Source organism: Brugia malayi (genome assembly GCF_000002995.4).
Source record: "Brugia malayi strain FR3 genome assembly, contig: Bm_v4_Chr3_scaffold_001, whole genome shotgun sequence".
Lineage (NCBI taxonomy): Eukaryota > Metazoa > Nematoda > Chromadorea > Rhabditida > Onchocercidae > Brugia > Brugia malayi.
The window spans coordinates 8,416,616-8,438,341 of record NW_025062477.1 but is presented as its reverse complement, the minus strand read 5'-3'; the positions used below and the strand labels follow the sequence as shown (position 1 = coordinate 8,438,341).

At 33.3% G+C, this 21,726-nt stretch overlaps 6 protein-coding genes across 10 annotated transcripts; 2 read left to right on the top strand and 4 right to left on the bottom strand.

The window, feature by feature from the left end:
* Positions 1-90: 90 nt before the first annotated feature.
* Positions 91-233, top strand: Bm11146 (Uncharacterized protein; the record flags this gene model as incomplete). The annotated part of the gene is made up of 1 exon (XM_043080455.1): positions 91-233. A coding segment is annotated over one exon (143 nt), but the record flags the coding sequence as incomplete, so codon positions are not given.
* A 3,498-nt stretch (positions 234-3,731) lies between these two features.
* Bm12899 (Uncharacterized protein) lies at positions 3,732-4,356 on the bottom strand (the record flags this gene model as incomplete). Its single annotated transcript, XM_001901233.2, has 3 exons — positions 3,732-3,902; positions 4,170-4,223; positions 4,342-4,356. 3 exons carry the CDS (start codon positions 4,354-4,356, stop codon positions 3,732-3,734), a joined length of 240 nt encoding a protein of 79 aa, XP_001901268.2.
* Positions 4,357-7,637: 3,281 nt separating this feature from the next.
* Positions 7,638-9,102, bottom strand: Bma-lpd-8 (Uncharacterized protein; the record flags this gene model as incomplete). Of its 3 annotated transcripts, XM_001901232.2 has the most annotated exons (5): positions 7,638-7,835; positions 8,026-8,165; positions 8,276-8,466; positions 8,686-8,827; positions 9,018-9,102. In XM_001901232.2, 5 exons carry the CDS (start codon positions 9,100-9,102, stop codon positions 7,638-7,640), a joined length of 756 nt encoding a protein of 251 aa, XP_001901267.2. The 3 variants fall into 3 exon arrangements, with proteins under 3 accessions (XP_001901267.2, XP_042936387.1, XP_042936388.1); XM_043080453.1 differs by lacking the exon at positions 8,686-8,827 and having other exon boundaries at positions 9,018-9,061; XM_043080454.1 differs by lacking the exons at positions 8,686-8,827; positions 9,018-9,102 and having other exon boundaries at positions 8,276-8,345.
* Positions 9,103-10,087: 985 nt separating this feature from the next.
* Positions 10,088-10,974, bottom strand: Bm13740 (Uncharacterized protein; the record flags this gene model as incomplete). Of its 2 annotated transcripts, none has more annotated exons than XM_043080452.1 (4): positions 10,088-10,216; positions 10,366-10,455; positions 10,550-10,620; positions 10,872-10,974. In XM_043080452.1, 4 exons carry the CDS (start codon positions 10,972-10,974, stop codon positions 10,088-10,090), a joined length of 393 nt encoding a protein of 130 aa, XP_042936386.1. The 2 variants fall into 2 exon arrangements, with proteins under 2 accessions (XP_042936386.1, XP_001901266.1); XM_001901231.2 differs by having other exon boundaries at positions 10,872-10,908.
* Positions 10,975-14,188: 3,214 nt separating this feature from the next.
* On the bottom strand, positions 14,189-17,289 carry Bm3093 (Uncharacterized protein; the record flags this gene model as incomplete). Of its 2 annotated transcripts, XM_043080450.1 has the most annotated exons (10): positions 14,189-14,204; positions 14,294-14,474; positions 14,576-14,642; positions 15,019-15,165; positions 15,304-15,450; positions 15,599-15,775; positions 16,121-16,258; positions 16,546-16,689; positions 16,987-17,060; positions 17,253-17,289. In XM_043080450.1, the coding sequence occupies 10 exons, from the start codon at positions 17,287-17,289 to the stop codon at positions 14,189-14,191; spliced, it is 1,128 nt and encodes a 375-aa protein (XP_042936384.1). The 2 variants fall into 2 exon arrangements, with proteins under 2 accessions (XP_042936384.1, XP_042936385.1); XM_043080451.1 differs by lacking the exons at positions 16,987-17,060; positions 17,253-17,289 and having other exon boundaries at positions 16,546-16,635.
* Positions 17,290-18,870: 1,581 nt separating this feature from the next.
* Positions 18,871-19,980, top strand: Bma-pisy-1 (Uncharacterized protein; the record flags this gene model as incomplete). The annotated part of the gene is made up of 3 exons (XM_001901229.1): positions 18,871-19,048; positions 19,265-19,449; positions 19,711-19,980. 3 exons carry the CDS (start codon positions 18,871-18,873, stop codon positions 19,978-19,980), a joined length of 633 nt encoding a protein of 210 aa, XP_001901264.1.
* Positions 19,981-21,726: the final 1,746 nt, after the last annotated feature.

Genomic DNA, 21,726 nt, shown 5'->3' with positions numbered 1-21,726 from the left:
GGTCGCAATTCTTTCAGGAATTAACTTTCCTGCATTTCTCCAACGGAATGCTTTCATTTGATAACGAGAAAGTCTCTCCCTCTCCTCTAGTCTGCACTAGTGCCTAACGACAGCTGCTGTACCGAGTGCTTACCCACACCACTACTACTACTAGTACCAATACTACTATTGTTACTACTACTACTACTACTGCTGCTGCTGCTGCTACTGCTACACTACTGCAAAGCCGTTAGGCAAGCTCTCAAGCTACACTAATGTCTTTAAAGCACAAAAAATTCTTCTTGCACCTCTAACGACGATTTTGGAGACACAAAAACCGCTACTGATTGCGATAGGAAGTAATAATATTACTTAGCTAGGGAATATCTATCTATCTATCTATCTATCTATCTATCTATCTATCTATCTATCTATCTATCTATCTAATCTATCTAATCTATCTAATCTATCATCTATCCTATTTCTACTATTCCACAACTCCAAGAACCCAACATGATACATCTATCACTAGTGAGAGGAGTGGTTCCTGTTGATGACACCAGCAAAAAGCACTTAAGACACTTCTGCTATGCCTCACATCAGTCTTTGAGATTCACTGCTACAGGTGGATCATCAAATGAATATAACATTTGTCGTCTTCTCCACTGAATTTCGAGCTGAAGCAAAACTTGTTATTCTTATTGCAAAACAACACATCAGCATCTTATCATATCATGAAAATCTTGATTTTGAAGTATTAAGCCGTTTGATAATATTATTATCATGCAATGCATCCGATCTATCAGTATTTGATCATGAGTATTAATGAAAAAAAAAAAAAAAAACATATGGAGAAACTTCAGAGAAACTTTTCTATAGTAGCATATTTCCTTCCGTCCAAATTAATTCCAGTTTTGAAGTTTTAGAGCCTGCGGCTGCTCTTTTCTTCCCATTCTCAATCATTTTAAATGAAAATAAATGTTCCTAGTCTAGCTGTCCCCAATATCTCAACATAGCAATATTACTAGGCCTTTGTGACAAATTAATCTAAACTCTTGGTTTTACTCTTGCAGAACAATAAATAAATGAATGAAAAAACACTGTTTGAAGTGCAACAATTCAGCTATGTGCTGTAAGTAGTAGAGCTTACGGAGGTTTGATTGCTTGACGATTCAAATTCTTAGAACTTATCAGTCGATGATCATTTTTCAAATACTAACGTATTCTCAATGATTTATCATTAAGCGCCCTCCAGCAACAGCACTGATCATCTCATTGCAATTGTTCTTTCGTAGAACATTTTCAGTATTTCTGAAAAAATCCAAAATTGATTCGTTGCATTTCAAGGCTTCTAAATATTTATCGCACAACAATTCAATATTCATATTATTCAAATTATGTTAAATATTTAATATCAAAAATGTTGATTTTTTAATTTCTTTTTAAAATCTGTGCATGCATTGTACTGCTATGAATTAACTGTAAATAAGTACTAAACTGGAAGATTATAGAATATAAATGAATGATGCAAAAGATACTTGAAGTAATAAATAAAAGATAATTAAAACAGAAAACTGAACTGTGTATTTTTGAATAGTTCTCATAACAGTTTAGAATTGTTCATATTATGGAAAATTCTGAAATTGTTGACAAACTTCGAAATATTACTTCTTGACTAGAAAATGGTGTATTAATTTTCCAGCTAATAAAACGAAACAGTTAGTCCAAATTTCCAAAAACCTAAAGTACAGGATTGTTTTATACTTTTTAGACATTGCATTTTACATAATGCCACATATGTATGTAAAGCTTTAAAAATATAGTTACAGGTAGTTGCAACAGCAACATTCCACAAAACTCGCAGTAAAATAACATATTGATTTACGTTAAACCAAAAAACGAATTAAAATATTGGAAAATAAGGAAAGACAGCGAAAATTTGGCAGTTAGATTCATTCTCACATATTTACAGTTTTTAAAATCCGAGAAATTTGGTAAAAAAAAAAGAATGAAATAAAATAAGGTTTATAAGCCATTCAGTATAATTAGATGTTAGTAATTTGATTCTTGCTTTTTTGTTTTTCTTCTTGTCTTTTACTAGTTTCCAATCTAAAAAAAAATCAAATTTAACATTTCCATCTCTGTTTTTATTAAAATTATATTATTCTTTTTAAAATCACGAAAGATTTTCCGGAAAAACTAAATAGCAATTCCCATCCTGAATCACTAGTTCATGTTATTAAATGTGATATCGCATAAGTTGCCGTATCTATTTAGCAGTTTTTAGTAACCAAAGAAAGTTTCTATAAAATTTGACATGTTAAGTTTCTACGAACTTTCTTTCAAAAACCGCTTTTATTAGGCATTAAAATCATCCTGGCTACACTCCAATTTAGCTTAACTAATAGCACTTTTATTACTCACCAATGTTTTCTGTTATCTCAGATGACCAGAGAGTTTCTTTTATTCTTTTCAATTCTTATGTTAATATCCCAAAGAACGGCATGTTTCTTATAAAACTTTTCCATAAATTATGCCACATATTACATTTTAATCATACTTTAAAAATTTGAAAATTTCGAAAGCGTAGTTTAATAATCCTTCTAAATCTTGTTCAAAAAATGATAACTGATTCTGTCCCACACCAGTTATTGTATTTCTACATATGTTTATTTGTATTTCTGTCCGAAACACACCACTCTTTTACTTTTTTGGAATATTTTTGGAGTAACTAAAAACGTTTTAGTCATTCCAAAAATCTTTAATCATTGAAAAATTTTAAATTAATCTATACGATTATTTTGTAATATGTCTTTTGCAACAGATTGTAAAACCTTTGACATAATTATTTTGCCAATGGGTAATGTCTTCTTCATTATTCAAAATCTTAATAGGATTTTGAGGACACTACATATTTAAACCCAATGTTCAAAATATGAATTTAAATTCATATTCACATTGAATGTTTTTATCAACAGCGACAATCAGCCACATAATTTTTAACACGAAATCATTTAAAAATGATAACAAATGCAATGATTTTCTAAAAGATTATATAAAAATATAGGTAATACCAATTAGAAGTTTCAGTGTCATCTAAACATCAATTCCTCTTTGATCCTTTTGTTTGCTAGCTCAGATTGTTGGCAATACTGAAGAGGATGTTCTCTCTCGAGTTCACTGAATTCATTGAAATTGTTGAGAGACTACGAAAAAACTACTCGTGCAACTTTGTCTTTCACAACAGTAACACAGTAGGATAAAATGGTTGCATTAAAAATGGGTCAGTTCAAAGAACCATTCAAAAGGCTTTTAAAACCAAGTACCATGTATACAATTAACAAGCTTCTATAACCGTATTGGATAGAATTCATTAGCACTTTCACCTTTTAATTCTAGTGTTCAACAAAGTAATTGAAGTTCTATATTTGATATTCTACATAGATCTTTTATCTCTGAGGAATATCCGTCATCACTGAATCTGTTCTAATATTATGTTAAAAGCGACAGCTCAGTATGCTTTTATTAGGATATTTATGTTCTGTTTTATGTTTACACAATATCTGCATCAAATCACACAAAATAATAACTAATAAGAAATGCCTGAAATATATGAAAGAAAATATGATTTCAGAGATTTTACAATGGGTCGATGTTAATATATATAACTCATGGATAAGAAAGTCAAAAAAAAAAAAAAAAAACAAACATATATACGGATATATACAAAAAACATATAGGGAATATAAGTATTAGGGAAAACGCTTCTTCGGTTTGAACCAATCTTCTACATCTTTGAAGAAATCGTCTTCTACCTTCCTCAACTGATCCTGGCTATTTTCTTCACGAACACCAGTTAAAAAATGATCAGCTTCATCCAAAAAGCGACTAAACAACTCTTTTGGTGAAGAAACCGCTTGGATCTAAAACAACCTTCTTTCGAATAATTTCAATTAAAATATTTTTAAAGGCTGCATTTCTACTGACTGCTCAATAATCACTAACTGCTCAGCTTTTTACTCAGTTCTTTTCTGTTCCAGTCTCAGAACAGCTAATTACTATTTTAACAGTTCATGTTATTTATAATCATTTTCTGAAATGTAATCTCCAATCTTCAGTTCCTGAAATCACACTTGATAGCCCCACTTTGGCTAAAGATACGGCGTTATAAGATTTGATTAAAACTTTACTTGACGATTTTGATCCAGGTAGATACCAACATAAACTCCAACAGCAAAGGATGCCTGAAAATCTTTGGATATCAATTCCCACATTTACATGCTAAAGTAATGAAGGCAAAATGACTAAATTCCAAAACGCCTTCCAGTGTAAGTATGGAATATATAGAAAAAAAAGACTTACAAGATGTTTCAACATAATCCAAAACGGGACGCAACTATATTAAACAAAAACAGAAATCTGACAGTGACCTAAAAAATATAAAAGAAAAAGCAAAGTGCACTCAGCAGAATTAGCATACATCATCTACGAATTTCAATCGATTTCGAAAATACCACAATTTGCCACTGAAGTTACATGATTAAGATCTCTAAAATCCACCCGATATAATATTAAAATCCTCAAACAACCATTTGTTGGAAGATGAGCCAAAAACTACAAATTTATCCTCTTAAATTCAAGTCAGATTTGTATATAGCTGGCAACAAAAGAAGCTTACACATATGTGCACCAAATGACAGATGGAAAATTTTTAAAATGGAAAAAAATGCTTCTACAATTTCTCAGTAATCTAGTAGTGGACATAACCATCTGGCATATAACATTCAGAAATAACACCAAAAGTCGTCATCTTTTTATTCATAAAAAATTTTTTAAAAAAAAGTATGTTAAAACAATGGATGTGTAACAACTTATAAGCGCATACAACAACAAAAGTACAAGAGAAAATTGAAGTGAAGAAATCTTTTATCAAAAAATCATTATATCTGATGCATTACTGCACAAGTTTATATGTTGATTTAAAATCCGAAAAATAAATATGAATTACCTTATGCCTTTGAAACAGTCTGGAGAACAAAACAAATTTACAATTGCATATTTTCGTCTCCAAAGTTATCCCAAATTTACATTCCCAACCCATCTATGTAAAAGAAATTTTCATAACTTTTAGTTTCTTAGCCTTTCTATCCAAATATGGCTTAAAGTCTAATAGTTTATTTTTACGGGGATTATTTTAATGTTTCTAGCAACGCTAAACAACTGGACGACTTAAAGTTGAATAACGTATGAAATAAATACCTTTAGACCAGCCTAACTGATTATCCAGAAAACAGAAATTCCAATTCCAACCGTCATCAAATCACTGATCTCTCTTGTTAAACCAACTTTAACGCCACTAGCTGTTCAAAAGTAAACGTCGTTTTTCAGGTTTTTCCACCTTTACGATATTTTGATGTATTTGGGTAAGCATAACATTATATTATTATACTTCGCTGAGAATTTCATAACCATTAAGTCCGATCTCGCACCATGCTTTATCTTCAAAAAATAACATCGTGATATCATTCCTACTATTTTCAGTAAGATTCAAAAGTTAGAATTTGAATAATTTCAGTTTAGACTTACGCCAGTATTTTATAGATGTTCCATTTTTTTATACCATTTCTGATTTCTACTAAATATATTTCATACTACACTAACCGGTCAGGGAAGGAAACTATTACCTAACTGAAGAACAATAATCCTATTCATACCAGAATTATCACTGAACCATGATTTACGTTTGTTAACTTCTACTTGGCCTTTCATAGTTTCCTCCTTCTTTATTCATTAGCAAAAAATATCTTCTTGGATTTTTTGGTCCAGAGACCAGAGGAGTCAAAAACGACTTGCTAAATTACTACTTAATAAGTAGCACAAGCACTACTACCCACTCCCCTTCCTATCCACCCAGAAAACAACCCACTACCTGCACTATTACCTTCGCACACCGATATGCAGACAAATGGCCAAACTCCACCACTTCCGCACAAAAGCAGACCGAATATTAAAAAAGGTTCAGACAGAATGCCGCGCTATGCAGCAAGTGAAATCACTAATGGATTTTTGTTTCATCCCAATGCGCATTGGAGCATATACACATGTCACAATGCATATTGGGCCTATTAGCTTGTTCCCGTCAACTAAAGACATCTAAGTAAGTGACTTGAACAATCAAATGTGGTATGTCTAACCTCAGTAATTCAGGTGAATTGCATGGCGTTGTTCGTTCGCAACAGATGCTTCCTTCATTGATAACGGATTAAAATCTGCCAGGAAATTTCTGAATTATCAAGGAAAGGAATAATTGAGCCTTTCCGTTCTTATACTCTCCAAGCCATTTCAGGTGAAGTTGTCGAAGATTACGACTAATACTCTGTGAACGTAATTCACACTGGCTTGGACAATGATCACTGAGTAGATCAGTTTCTTCTAATGACTGTTTTTCGCTTTTAAGAACATTCGAATTAGGAAAAGACGAGTTAATATACTTCTGGATTGAATGGAGGTGCATCTAATAAGAAATGTAAAATCCCAACTGGTAGTTTAGGAAGGAAGCGAAAGTAATTCAGTTTGCATTAGGATCACAAATATACAACGCAGTTTATATTAAATTTTCATTTTGTAAATATGAGATTAATTTATAAGATAAATAATCAGCCTTAAACGATTTTGTTAGTTTTTATCGGTTTGAAGAAAATCGAGAATTAAGGAGTTCATCATCAAAATTAAATTGATCTATCAATAATTCAGTAGCAATAATTCAGAAAGAAAATATACTGACAAATTATTCTGTAAATAAGTGTTGATTCTTACGGATGTTATCGTTAGAGGAAAAACAGTTCGTATAGGAAAGGAATTTTTTATTAAAATTCGATGTTATGGGGCATTGTATAAGCCATATTGGAAGTGCTGAGAATGTTAATGCTTGATGTTGTAGCTGAAAGGTCTCTCTTTTTGTGCGACATCAAATGTGTCTTCTAGTTGAAAAAGTAGGAACGATGAGTCTTAAAAATTATGCAATCCAAAGAAAACGACAAGAAAGCAGATTATTCTAATTTGAATATGTAAAGTAATAAAAGTATGTACATAATAGGATATATCAAGTGAAATAGAAGTTGGGTATGATTAGGTATGAAGTCAGGTATGGAATGTATTTTTTCATACGACATTTGTAAAAAGTTTGTAGTTTGGTATAGTCCTTTGAAAACAACTTATACCAACTATAAATTCCGGTATTACTCATTGACACATCTCACAATGCTTTAAAGTTTTATGTATCTTTTGTGAGTATGATATAGTGTGTACGATTTTATTCTACTGAATCTTGTGGCAGCAACATTGAGCAGGCAGTAACAATTATTAAACTTACTATTGCTGCCAAAACTTCCAACAATTAAAATATTTAGATTTGGTACTATCCTAATATTCACAATCATAGCAAAGTATTTTTATAATCGTACCAAATTCGATAGTAGCATTATAAACTGTTAACAGCAACTAAAAATAAATGGTCCAAAAGAATATTACTGTTTATGAAATCTACATAGCAAAAACTCAAAAATGTAAAGAAGCAATCAAGAAATTCGAGTTTTCAACCAGTACTCTTAATTCCACTGTTGCACTATTCAAAACACGCCAAGACACATTTTGGAGGCTCACTCTTTACTCTGCTCGTTTGGATTTGGTCTTACCTTAATTTTGCCCATTAAATCATCGAAAGCCGAGTCCAAAATATCGTCTGCCTCATCTTTCACTTCCATAACATCTTTTACTTCCGGTACATAAAACTGTAGCATGTTTTTGATACCAGACTGAAGTGTCACCGATGAACTTGGACATCCCGTACACGACCCCTGGAAAGTATTACTACAGCTGGAACTAAATGATTTTAACTGCCATTTTAAAGGAAGGGAAAGTATACTTAATGTTGGAAATGAAATCAAATTCGTAAGAGCTGAAAATGCGAGGATAAAAACAGCAACAAATAGCAAAGTCAAACAAAAGAATTCTTCACAGGAACTCTCAACTTCCTGTAATCTCAACCTGCATTTTAAGATGCACTACACCATCGAGGAAACCTTTGTATATCACATCACCGCCATCTTCTTGTACCATTGGTTTTATACGGCATTCCAGCAATTCCTTGATCATTGCCACTGTATCACTATCCTCCGGATGTATTTCTTAAATATCGGGAGGTGAAATAAAAAATCAAACTGCGTAAGTTCGAAATGAACGCTTCCTTCTTTCCTTACCACAGAAACACTACATTAAGAAATCCTTAAAAACCCACCAGTATCCTCAGGACCTTTCAGCATTTCACTTTCATTTACGATTGGTTTCTCGGATTGCAGATAATCCATAAGCACTGCGAAAATTTCAGGTTTTAAGAGTGTCCAATCATCAATCTCCTTTTGTTTTGTAATGGTAACATAATCCTCACCAAAGAAAACGCTTTTTATGCCATTAATTCGAAACAGTTCCCTATAAAAAAGAAAATATTTTCCAAAACGAAAGTAATCCATTTTTTATTGGATTACTGTATGTTTAACATAAGTTTTGAATAAAATACTAAAGAACCATGAAATTGTATTTTTTTTTAATTCAAGAGTAAGGAGGATAGCATCTACAATGATAAATCTGTAAGCAGAAATGTTCTCGAAATTGAGATTTAATATGGAACCGGAGGATATGGAAGCTTACATGGCCAAAGGACTTTTCTTTGCAGACATGAAGTTACCGAAATCAAGCGTTCCTTTACCTTTTCCCATAATCATTTTACCCGGAATAAATTTAAGAGTTGCTGGATTAGGAGTTTCCTGCACCTGGATAAACATATTTCGAACTGTAATTTTAACTCTTTAATGATTGGAAAGTATGAAAAGAAAGTAAACAATGAATTGTCCATTATTCCAAAAAGTGAAAAATGTTTCAGCTTATTTTTCTAGAGACTCTGGAAAGAAGTCAGATGATATTAATCCTAGTTTACGTCAATTCCCCAGTCAGTCGTAAGACTAGACTTCACTGAAATTTACTTCGTTGAATTAATGATGTGGATGGTGAAACATCTAGCAAACATCGATTTTTGTTGACAATTAGAAATAAATGTTGATCCCACATTTTCACAAAACACTTCATGCAGGCTTTTCAATAGCTAATAAATCGGTACCAATTCAGCGTCAATATAAGCTCTGAAAATATGTATCATTGTTTCATCATACCAGCTTTCAGCCTTTTTAACCCCAAAAGCAAACATACCAAAATCAAGAATCCAGCAGGGAAAAAATAAAGGACCTTCACTTTAGCTTCACGTCTTAGTAAGATGTCCAGCTGAAGCGCACTAACAACTGAGCACTTAACTCGATTCTTATTTAAGCGTCAATTTTCAGCATTGAAAGTGCCTTAAAGTAAACGTTAACAGTCGTCACTTTTTACTTCACAAGATATTGAAGCTTCCGGATTCTCAAGCTCTAACTCAGTCATTTTACCATCTATTATATTTACTTTTTATTTCATTATGTAATTGCGTCCATTTATAAACCACTGAAAACTGATTCCTTTCCTATCGTGTGTAAAACTAAAAATAAGAAGGAAGTGAGAACGTATACATATAAATACAGCAAATTCAACACTTGCTTTCTTAGAAAAAAAATTTCTTTAATTTGAAAGTTACGAATAAAACAGGCAGATATTAAAAGGGTTATAACGGAAGTCAATTTCGAACAATAGCTTACAGTTGCGAAAATGAGTTTAATGGCATTAAGCATAAACATCTTAAGGATGTAAAACAAATTTATGTCAGTGTAAAGAACAACAAATAGAACAAGCAGCTGCCAACGACATTTCTATCAGTAAAATTATAGATTACTATGTTGGAAGGAAGAGTAAAACAAGCATAATCGAAAGGAAAAGAAAGGGAAACAGAGATCACATGGATATTTCAAAAGAAAAATTGAAATCCTACGCAAAATTTAGAAATTTAAGGATTAAACTGGTCGTTGCACAATAGTCTCCCAGCATCTCTGAAATCAAGGGCTGAGGATAATCAAATATACTGGAGGTAGGTGGCAGCGACTCAACAACAGAATAAGGTCACTGCCTTCATTTATTCCACACCAAGAAGTTCAACATCAAAAATCAAAGTTGAATTTGGTGGTATAGCGCCTGGAATTCCTCGGCTACCATAACCAAGATCTGATGAAACCGTCAACTTCGCACGTTGGCCAACAGACATCTGTAAATTATGTTTTTAAGCTTGACCATTATTGTCTTACCAATTTGTTCAAAATTTATTAGCTGTCGAAGATTAAGTATAACAAACTTTAATGAATAAAATTTGAAAGAAACTGCAATAATTAATTCGAAAATGTCTAAGAAAAAAACCTTTGCAACACCTTCGTCCCATCCTTTGATGACTTCACCTGCGCCGATCTTGAATTTGAATGGCTTGCCACGTGAACGTGAACTGTCTACCTAAAAGCAGTTTCACTTAAGCAAAAACAAACAAGAAACAAGACCGTAAGTAAAAGAAATGCGCCGTAATTATTGAAATGATTGGAAAATTTACCTCTTCACCATTTTCTAACGTCAATACATAGTGACAGGTTACAGTTTGTCCCGTTTTCGGGAATGTTTGACCTGAAAATACTGAAGATCTATGAAGACATCTCATTCTTGGTTAAATATTTCATTATTGCACTACATAAAAACATAAAAGAATATGCACTCCGTATATTTCAAATAACTCAAGCAAATATTGGCTAGCACCCACTATCTCAAGACCAGATATTTCTAAAAATTGAACATAACGTTAGAGAGGCGAGTGAAGAAAATCAAATTATGAAACTATGATTAATATTAGCGATCAAAATGTGGAGCAATAAACCAACCGTCCCCTTCTTTGTTGGTATCGATTTTCACCGGCATTCTGAACTCGGACACTCTGTAAAATATGGGCGTAAATTCACGACTACTATGTTGGATAATTCGCATAAAGTCGGGAAAAAATGAATGCTATGAATGAAATCCATTTGACTGAACGAAATTAAACCTACACCCAGACTATTCTGAAGAACACGCAGTAACAAATCCAAATGCCCCCTTCCACTTCCAACAGTGACGCGCAGCGGAAATGACAGGAAAGACATAGAACACAGATACTAGTTTTGTGTTCTACATAGGATAGGTGAAAGAAAAAGAGTGCACGAGTCAACGTTTTGCAAAGTCAGAGCAAATACGATATCTAAAATGTAAGAGAAAGATTGAGAGCTGCTGGAAAGCGTACTTCCCATCCATAGGAAGGAAGGAGTATAGAACACTTTTACAACAAACAACCAAATAAGATTGTGGACAATCCGCTTCACAATTAAAATGACCTCACTAACATCTTAGCATTCTCATTTAGAGATACTTTCCTCAAATTAGAAGACAAGAAATACGCAATCAGCCTATTTACCGCCTCTGACACAATCCAGCTTATTTCACTTAAGAGATGACACTATAGATGAAGAGATGATGTTAGTAAAGGTAAATACCAATAAGTCAGCCAGATTCAAAAGCCTACTTAATATAAACCCTTTCGATATATAATCACTCTACAGAGGGAATGGCTAAGCAACACCAGCCCAGTTTTTGACTGCCTAACACTAAAATGTATTTGGAAACCACGAAAATACAAACATTACTCAGCATTCGATTCGTATTACTTTCTGCTAACTTCGGACTGTTAAATGTTAATAGTCCTCCAGCTAATTCCAATCCTTTCTCGGGACCAAATATATAAGGATTAGGTACAGCATTCAATTACTCTAAACTTCGAGAATGAACAGATTATTTTCATAAATTATGCACCAAAGACACTATTAAACTGCAAATGTTTTCATAAGAATTCAACAACTACTGGTTTAGAAAATTTCCAGATCCTACCGAGACGTTTCACCTCGAAAAAACGAGTTTGCTCATCAAAATTAAATTAATCGGGAATTTATTTAAGAAAATATAAGTCAGGTTTATACAATGATAACATAATCTTGAAAGCGTAGCAAAGGCACTGGCAACACAATGAGATCACCGCTATCCAAAGCTAACACTGCATCATGAAATCAGGGACCGATGATAATCACTCGAACATAGAATCAGTGGTCCTGAAATATACTTAACATTAATATCATACTTCATTTTATTTTATTTTTTTTGGAAAATGGCGGAAGTTGTAGTGAGTATCACTTCTGTTGTATTTTGGATTTAATCTCTGGTGAAAGTTAGATTTCGCTTAAGTCTTACCTTAAAATTCCACAAGTATCCGAAGAAAAACTTAACCAGATATAATTAAATAACCGACTTACATCCATGTTTTCGGTTTTTTAACAATTTTTCTTCCTTGTTCGTTAAATGTTGCATTATATTCATTTTATAATAGAATTTGAGAATCGTTGTTACTTTTAATAAAATTACCATAGATCATAACACCCTCCTCACTTAAGCTAATCTCCGTCTAAACTAACTAGTGAAAGAGCTACATAGTCAGCAAATTTCAACTCTTTTCTCTATTCCTAGACCTTAAGCATATTCTCTGATTTTTAGAATCAAAGCCAAACAGAAGTACACCAACGAGTGACACAAACTCTCCACCAAAATCAATTATATAGATGAAATAATCAGCATTTTCTGCGTTTAAGTATATGATTAAATTATTTAAATAGCACAGCTCTAAATACGCTTCTTGTGCACTTACGTAAAATCTAAGATTTCACAAGAAGATATATACTGCAGTGCTGCTCACCAAATATCAACTATTAAATAAAGCTTGTTGAAAGCTGGCGAAAATAGGATTTTCCCTTCCTTTTGTAGCAAGATTTTTTGCAGAAGACTTTGGAAGTAAAAATTTTGTGATCACTTCCAAAATCTCATTAGCATCATCCTCTCCCTGTAATATTTAGAACTACTACTATTTCTATCTATATTCTTGACAGATTTTTTTTCCAAAAACTTAAACAAAGTAGTTCGCATATTAAACCGAAATTAGCATATCATTATTGATTTAAATGTTAGACAAAATCCCACATTAACAAAACAATATTTTACTGGTGGATTCGAGCAATATAATTGTAAACAAATTTTAACACTGAGAGAAGCTGCGGATGGGCTGCTATATTTAATGATTCTTTCTTAAACCTAATATCTTAATTGCTGAGGTAAAGTAAATCTAGGTGAACTATTATCTTTAAGAATATGGCCACCAAAGTCAAGGATGGCCTCCATTTTTAATAAACAATGCAGGAAAAAAAAATGAAAAAAGAAAAAAAGAGTTCTAATATCGGAGAGAAAATATTACGCATGCCGCACACACAGATTTTCAATTATTTAAGCCTATGCAGCACCACCCGCAACCGATATTATTAGATAACGACTAAGTTCTAGAAAAATGAATATTACCACTTAAAAAAAGACAAAAAAGCAAAAATAATACTTAACACTGAAAATTTAAAAATTTAACACTGAAAAATTTAATCTGTGTTTTTTTAAAAATTTGCAGATCTCAGCGTGACCATCCAATTTTTCTTTCTCATTCATCACTTTCATTTGAGAGTTTAATTTGAAGATTGCCGATTATTTAAGTTTAGCTTTTATGTTTGAGTGAGGAAGCTCGATACCACCTGTAAGATAAATTATATTTCATCGTATTGATTATATATATATATATATATATATATATATATATATATATATATATATATTGCTTTACCTCCTGACAGTGTTCAAACAGCTTGCTTATTATATGATATTGCAGTTTTTTAATGAAGATTAACACTTTTCAATAACTGTTAAATAACCCAATGAAAGTCAAAATAAAAATAACAGAGATTAAATTGACTGGATGAGAGAAAGATAAGAATTACACGTCATAATCAAGATAACATCAAAAGCAAGCTGACAAGAACAAATATTTCAAGAACAAAATTTTTAGAAAAACTCGAAGTCACCTTTGTTACCAGTTTAATTTTGCCACTCCCACCAGACCGTTAGAAACCCATTTAAAAAAAATACAACTAACCATATTTGTATTGTTACAAAATGCGATGATTTGCTGAGATCCGTAGATCAAAAATTGGAGGGGAATTGAGGAAGAGCCCAAAAAAAGTGGCTAAAAACATTTTTAATTTGGAATTGTGGGATTATTGAAGACATGGGTTATTCAAGACTGCATTCAATATGGACGATACCTAAAATAAAAAATGATGAAAACCTAGTAAATGTGGTAGTAATAGGGGATTGCTTAGTTATTTCGGAACAAAAAAATATTTATGCTTACCCTCCACGATCACCACCCCCTCGAACGCCTCTGTAAGCACCACGTTGCATTCCTCCTCGATCACCACCACGTCCACGGAAACCGCCACGTTCTCCGCCTCGACCACCACGGAAACCTCCTCTCCCCCCTCGCATTGCTCCACCACCTGGCTGATCGTCACTCCCATCTTCTCCACCATCAGCTATAAGGAAATTTTAGAAAAGAATCACTGATCACTAAAGCTCGGAAATCTAATCAACATCTTATTTAAAAAACCATCCGGAGACTCATTTAAAACCTTACCTTTCTCACCGCCATCGCCTGCTCCTCCTCCCTGATTGCTCATTTTGTCAAAAGTTTCATCTCGTGTCTAAAGATTAGTTTTAGTTTTTTTTTTTTACATACTAATTAAATAAAAAAATTGCACATACTAATTAAAACAAGCTCACACTAGTGTACGAAACATCCGCAGTTTAACTGATGTACCAATTAAGCTAGCGTTTTAACTATTTAGAAGTATAACTTCGTCGGGAAAACTAATAAAACAAACTAATAAACCTGCCAAGAAGCAATTAACTAAACTACCCATAGTACTGATCGGACTGCAGATTAAGCCAGCATCTTACAGAAATTAAAAGTCGGATTTTGGCAACCAAAGCATTCAAGCCCATTACAAAACACCAATATTATAAGAATTTCGTAGAACAAACAAAGCAGTTGAAGAAAAAAAGGATTGAAGAACCTACTGGTTGCAAAGTACCAGAAAGCTGTTCTAAAACGCCTGCTATCCGCTGATATGCAACATGTGCTGGCGCAATTGTTTCTACTTTTACATGAAGTGGCCCACCATAATGAGCATATTGCGGATCTCCACTTTGCAATAATTCTTGTTCCTGTTCAAAAAGAAAATTTGACCGATTTTTATCTTCTTAGGTGAATTCCAATCAGGGGAAGTGCTTAATAACAGTGATCTTTGATTCTTTCGCTGGTCATTATCTTGTCATGGTGGACACAAACAAAATAAACAATACTTTGGCTCGATCTTTAGTGGAACCACGTCCAAGTACATAAATGTGACACTTGAACTGTTTCGCCATAGCCTGCAACGTTGCTCCTTTTGGCCCCAAAATTTTACCAACAAAGTTGAAATGCGGGTGCCTGAAGTTGGGAATCAGGACCTGGAAGAGGAAGTCTTTATTTAAAGAATGCTTTAAATATTAATCTTATAATTCAGTTTCGTCTCCGGCCTTAATGATACATTTAAAATAATACAGTACTGGTGACAAGAACAGCAATCTACACTGGCGGATAAATTAAAAAGAAAACCTTTTTCGAGACTTTAATTGGTTTAGCAATATCAACTTCGAGCCATTCTGGATCAATGGAATTTTCCAATTTATCTGCTTCAGCAGCTAGTAGTCGTTTTGCATTTTTGAACTGTTCACCCCATTCGCCGCCTTGTTCCATCAGTTGCTGCTCATTGTGTATTTCACGAATCACGACCTGGAAACTATTCAATATTGGAATTTCCAAATATTCGCTGCCTTCTGTTATAGGAAATATCAGCAACAAAGCAAGAGATCTGTGTTGTGGAATGACCTGAACAATTACTTGGCTCCAATCGACTTTCAGATAACCTTGAAGTTCAAAGTAAAGATGCACATGCAAAAATTGCACCTACACGCTAAGAGCACAGCTTCTGCTAAACACTATTAAATCTCGAAAAAAAAAAAACTTCCTTTCCTTTCATATTTGTCAGTATACTATGGAAAACGCAGCCAAAATTAGGGATATGCTGTTCATTATCGTCATCTTCACATTCTTTCTTACAATAATGGATTCACAAACCTGGATTTCCGCATCAAGTGGACTTTGGGTATCCATATAACCATAACCACCATAACCACCATAACCTGGAGCACCATATCCTCCATAACCTCCTGGAGCACCACCATAACCACCAGGGAAAGCTCCCGGCGGTCCACCCTGAAGTCATTCCGAAATTAATCTATTCATCAAAATAACATGCATTGCCAATATTAATTATTAAGAATGCAAGAAAATTATAAATAAAAAACTTTTTTGAAAAAAAAATGAAAAAATTTTTCGATTTAGAAACGCAAGTCATCAGCTTATGTTTCCAAATCGCCATCGACTTAATAATCAAGGTCCATGACTCAAAATACTCAGTAAATAATTAAACTTTGATGTCGCCCTAAGTGAAAGCGTTTCTTAACTATCCAGCTAAAATCTATCATAATACAGACACATACCGCTCCATTATATCCAGCTCCACCACCCGCCGCATTGCCATAATGAAAATCTGCTCCTGGTGCTGCTGCTGCTGCTGCTGTAGCGGCCATTTCTTCTATTTCCCTTATTTGGATAACTTCAGCTCGCGGAGCGGTAAAAACGAGCTAAAATCTGAAGGATTTAAATTTTAAGCAACTTGACGTGCAAAATAATGAGGCTCAAAATGAACTTGGATAAAGATTTCACAAAATTCCGCACTTCTTAAAAGAACCCTAATAACTCTGCTCGGTACAAACATCGATAAATTACTGAAGAGCTGCGCCGCTCTTCTTTCCGCGCAACGCGTTAGTGTTGAATAGCAAATGCGTCTTGAAATGGATTTACTTTATTCAGTAATTCTAAAAAGTGCCAAAGATGAGGTTAAGTTAGCTGAACTCATCCAACAAATATAGCGAAAGAACCTTCCTCACACATCCATCTTTAAAACCACTCCCGAGATACCTCGATGCTTCCTGGTATGAAACAAGTACCGTACCTAAAAATGTTTTGCGATGCCTTCAATGAAAAAATTCATCCCTCGTTATTAACATTACTAACAACTGCTTGGCTACAACTGTTAACCACAGGGTGGATTCGTAGGAGAGCCTTTAATAAATTTCCCCCGGGATTTCTTGATCACCTACTTTAAACAGCACCACTAAACTACTAACGATTTGTTAAGTGATACCGAAGACAACATTTCTGGAGTCCTCATTCCCTTCCATCTCTTTTCATCCTCGAATAAAATTAAATTTGTTTTCCAGTTCTACTTTTATTCCTGCAATCACTCTAGCATTGTATTCTGTCAGTATTAGCGTTTTTTTTTCTCTCTTACTATCTCATTATACTTTTCCCAGTCATATCTAATGATTTCCGTATAGATTTCAAATATATTTTCATCGATTATTTGCAGGACATTTCGAAATTGGTTGGAATGAGATAAAGAATGTAAAAGTTGCGATGGATGTGAATTTTTCATGAAGAGTGAAGTTTATGAAAAATTTGAAGTTTTGATTGTCAGAAGAGTCTGGAGTTTGTATAAACTCGGTCGTATTATTATATTCCTTATGTCTTCATAATATGTTTCCAGTCCAAAACTTGTAAAACGGATAAGTTTTGTGGTCGAAGTTATGTTTAAGACTTGACTGAGCGACTTATGATTTTTTGCAGATTTTATGTTGCTGAAACCGGAATAAAAATTAACATACATAACCGTGTACAAATAACTCAGGACATTCATTTATTTCTATGTAAGCGAACTGGTAGGAGTATATCGATTGCACAAGAGGAAGCAACGTACATGACGATGTATGGAACTTTAATTTATGCAGCAGAAAGTGGGTCGAATGAGAAAAAAGAGAAAACATGCTATTTTGCTTTAACTAAGAGTCATAACTTAAGTCGTTAATGTTCAAGTAATTTATATTCTGACAGCAATTTTTCAGCTTTGAATGTTCTTGCAATTCGAGGCATTTCCTCATCCATTTGCCGAGTTTGGCTCGTCAACAATTATTTCTGTGTCTAGCTAGCTTCCTACTTCCGCATTTATTTCATTTCTAATAGCGCTCATAATGTTCTTGCAAGCGGTAGTTGTCTTTTCAGTGTGAGCAGTAGAATATGCAGCACTATCGATTTTTGCATCTTCAGTGTTAGCAGTGATCCATTCGTGCTGTCTTATGCATCCTTGCGATACCTTTATTCCTTTCAAGGCTTTTGTTGATTTTTTAATCGGGCAGTTTTAGAATCTTAAATTATTAAGTTATCCATAGTTCATACTTCCATCTTACATTAGTGTTAATGATATTAAAATGTTACTGTTATCCATGTTACTAATATTAAAGCATTTTTACATATGGGAAAGTTAAACTCGCAGAATGTTGAGATAGTGTTTTGGTATTATGATAATCCCTCCAGCCTTAGCAGTGGTTTTTCGGTAATGTGGAACCTAGCCAATTCGTCTTACATATCTTTTCATTTTATTGTTCTCATATTTTATTTTTCTGACAATAAACTGTTGTAGAGAATTGCCTTTTCAAATCTTTCATGTCCAATTAACGAAGCTAAATGATATTTGAACGAATTGTTTTTGACATCTATGCATGGCCTCTTCATATGTTTTTTAAAACTTTCATCTTTGATGTTTTGCATTGACTTTTTTCTTTCCATTTCTTTGCTTCCTTATTCGCTTGTTTTCTCTAGTATTTATTATTCATGTGTTCCTGATTCAATAAACAGTAGTTTATAAATATTGCACGACCATCGTTTTACACAGTTAAAAATTTCATTTTCAGTTTTCAAAATTAACAATGGCAGGAATGAACGTCTGGCTTTTTTATCCAAATCTGATTGGCTATTTACGCATTCTCCTAGCTTTGGTATCATGTGAGGCTATGACCTATGCACCATGGCGTGCGGCTATTTGTTACATTCTAAGCGCTGCTTCGGATGCTGTTGATGGATATGTGGCGCGGCTGTATAATCAGTGTTTGTTAAATCTTTTTGTAAATAAGTCAAGTTTCCTAATAAACTGAAACCCCTTGAGAGTATTAAAATTGAATATTTTACATTATGCATAATTCGAAATGTAGTTTTTCCAAACCTGGACGGGTTTTGCTGGAAGTGTACTTTATTAAGAAAGTTTGTGTCTAGACTAGTTTTTTAGTTTATGTAAGAATTATTTCATTTCTTATTCCACTTTAGCATCACGTTTTGGCGCTATGCTGGATATGTTAACAGACCGTTGTGCCCTCATGGCATTGGTAATATGTTGCGGATGTTTCTATCCTGATTACCTGTTTTATTTCCAAATGTCAGCCGTGGTTGATATTGCTTCGCATTGGCTTCATTTTCATGCTAGCGATGTGACGGGTAAAATGACTCACAAAGTATGTTTTGAGTAGCGAATACGATTCAGAGCTAGCATATGTTGTATTTAAATCATGTGTTGGAAGATGCATTGTGCTTGATTTAAAATATCATTCATTCATCAAACCATTCCGCTAACGTTTTTTGAGAGTACGACTTAATATGAAAGGTGATGGAGAATATTCTTTTTATGAAAGAATCGTAGGTGAGAAAAAGAGATAGAGACATGTTTGAAGGATTTTCTACATAATATTGAAATCAAAATTAGTTTTTATTTCCAGCAATCTTCAAATACAGTTTTGCATCTCTACTATACATCTCGATTGTTCTTGTTTGTGATGTGTCTGGGAAACGAGACGTTCTATAGTTTGGTATATATCAGTCATTTCTGGTCTGGTCCAGGTGTTCATGGTTTTCATCTTATTCCATTCCTAACGGTACTTTTTTTCCCATTTGCGTTGCTAAAATCGATGATTAGCTTACTTCACCTTATCATTGCCGCACAAACATTAGTAGCCAAAGATCAGGAATTAATTAAGCAAAGCAAATGAAAAGTGATTGTTTATTTTGGGTTAGTTATTGGTTTCTGTGTTTTGTACATAGTTTTTCGTTTGTTTAAGTAAATTAATAGTATAATAATTTATAACAATTTTATAATTCAGTCTAGTTTATAAATATCCAAATGCTGCTCTGCTTTTGATTTACAGCATATGTTATTTTTAAAAATGATTATTTTACTTCCTCCTTCAAATACGCTATGGCTTTTGCAATAAACATCATTAAATGTTCATATTTTCTTAATCTGATAAACAGTTTACTGCAATTTCAGTCACTGTGAAGTTCTCTTAATGGAAATACATTTTGTATAATCCTTTTCTAGTTTATAATATGAATCTTCCCATCATTCAAAATGTCTATTATTTTACCATTCCGTACTTTTCCTTCTTCTTGTGCTGAAAGGCTTTGACGGCATTTCGGGTCTTTTGTTATTCACTGTTGTAGTAATTTAAAAATGGTAAATATTTGGTGGCATTTGTAAGTTGAAGCTGTACTCGAATATGGTCATCGTCAACTGCAGCTTGACATATATCGCATTTGTATATTTATTACTACTAAAACGGAAATATTCATGATGGATTTTAAAAGGATTGGTTGAACTTTTCAGAAGCCATGTTGAGAGTTGATAGTTCTTTTCTGAAATCATAAATATTTTTAACATGCAAAATATTCTTTACTCATTGTTAGTAGTACTACTGTTATTTTGTCATATTGTATTCCAAATTAACAATTACCGGTTCTTTTGTTTCTATACATTCCATTTATGATAATTGCATGTTTTTTATAAAATTTCATATTTCGTTTTTTGCTCGAAAATAATTTGAAGTAAGTTCTTGTTCTGATTCATCGGCGAATCGTACAGGAGTGAAGACTATACGATCTTCCAGGCACTTAGCAATATTAGTACAGGATTTAACGATTTTGTCGAGTTAATCTGGATTAAAAGCCTGGTATTAGAGTGAATCATTTAAAATTATTAAAAGAAATTCCTTGTGGATGCAGACGTTCGATACATTGTTACAACTGTCCTTGTGCATAATAATTGTCCGATCAAGTTCTCCTTTGTCTGTATCACAGTAAAACATGATTTCTTTTCAATAAAATCTGTTCAGCGTAATACCGACAGAAGGACTGAGCATGGCATTTGGGAAGTGGATGAAACGTAATCATTATACAAAATTTCCGTGAATTTAAAGGAAGAGATTTATGGATTCCAGTAGTTCTTTCGGTTTTTCTTAGACTATTCCAGACGATTCCTGAGTCCATTTTGATTTATTCCTAGTTTCGAAATTCAATAATTCATCAAACGTTGACTGGCGTCTGTTCGGCACTTTTCCAACCTGTAGTTTACACGTGAAATGTAATTTATAAGCTTTCCCAAATTGCTTAATATTATTTTATATATCTTTGAAGCGCTACAGACAAAATCTGCATAAATTCTGAATAGTCATATGGAATCTTATGATTGTATGCGCCAATCCGCATTTAATTTTGAAATCGTTTAAAGCAATCCATATTTCAGCGACAAACATTGGGAACTAATTATTTCTTTATGATGAAGCCTCGGTAAATTCTGTTAAAATTACATTCTAATCATATCCTGATGTTCAAGTCAACATATGATTTACATTTACATTAAAATTGAAGAGTAATATCTAACCAGATGCTCAAGAAATTAAGGACATAATTCCTGAAATCAGTGAAATGACACTTGTGTCAAATTCCACTTCCTCTTGAAG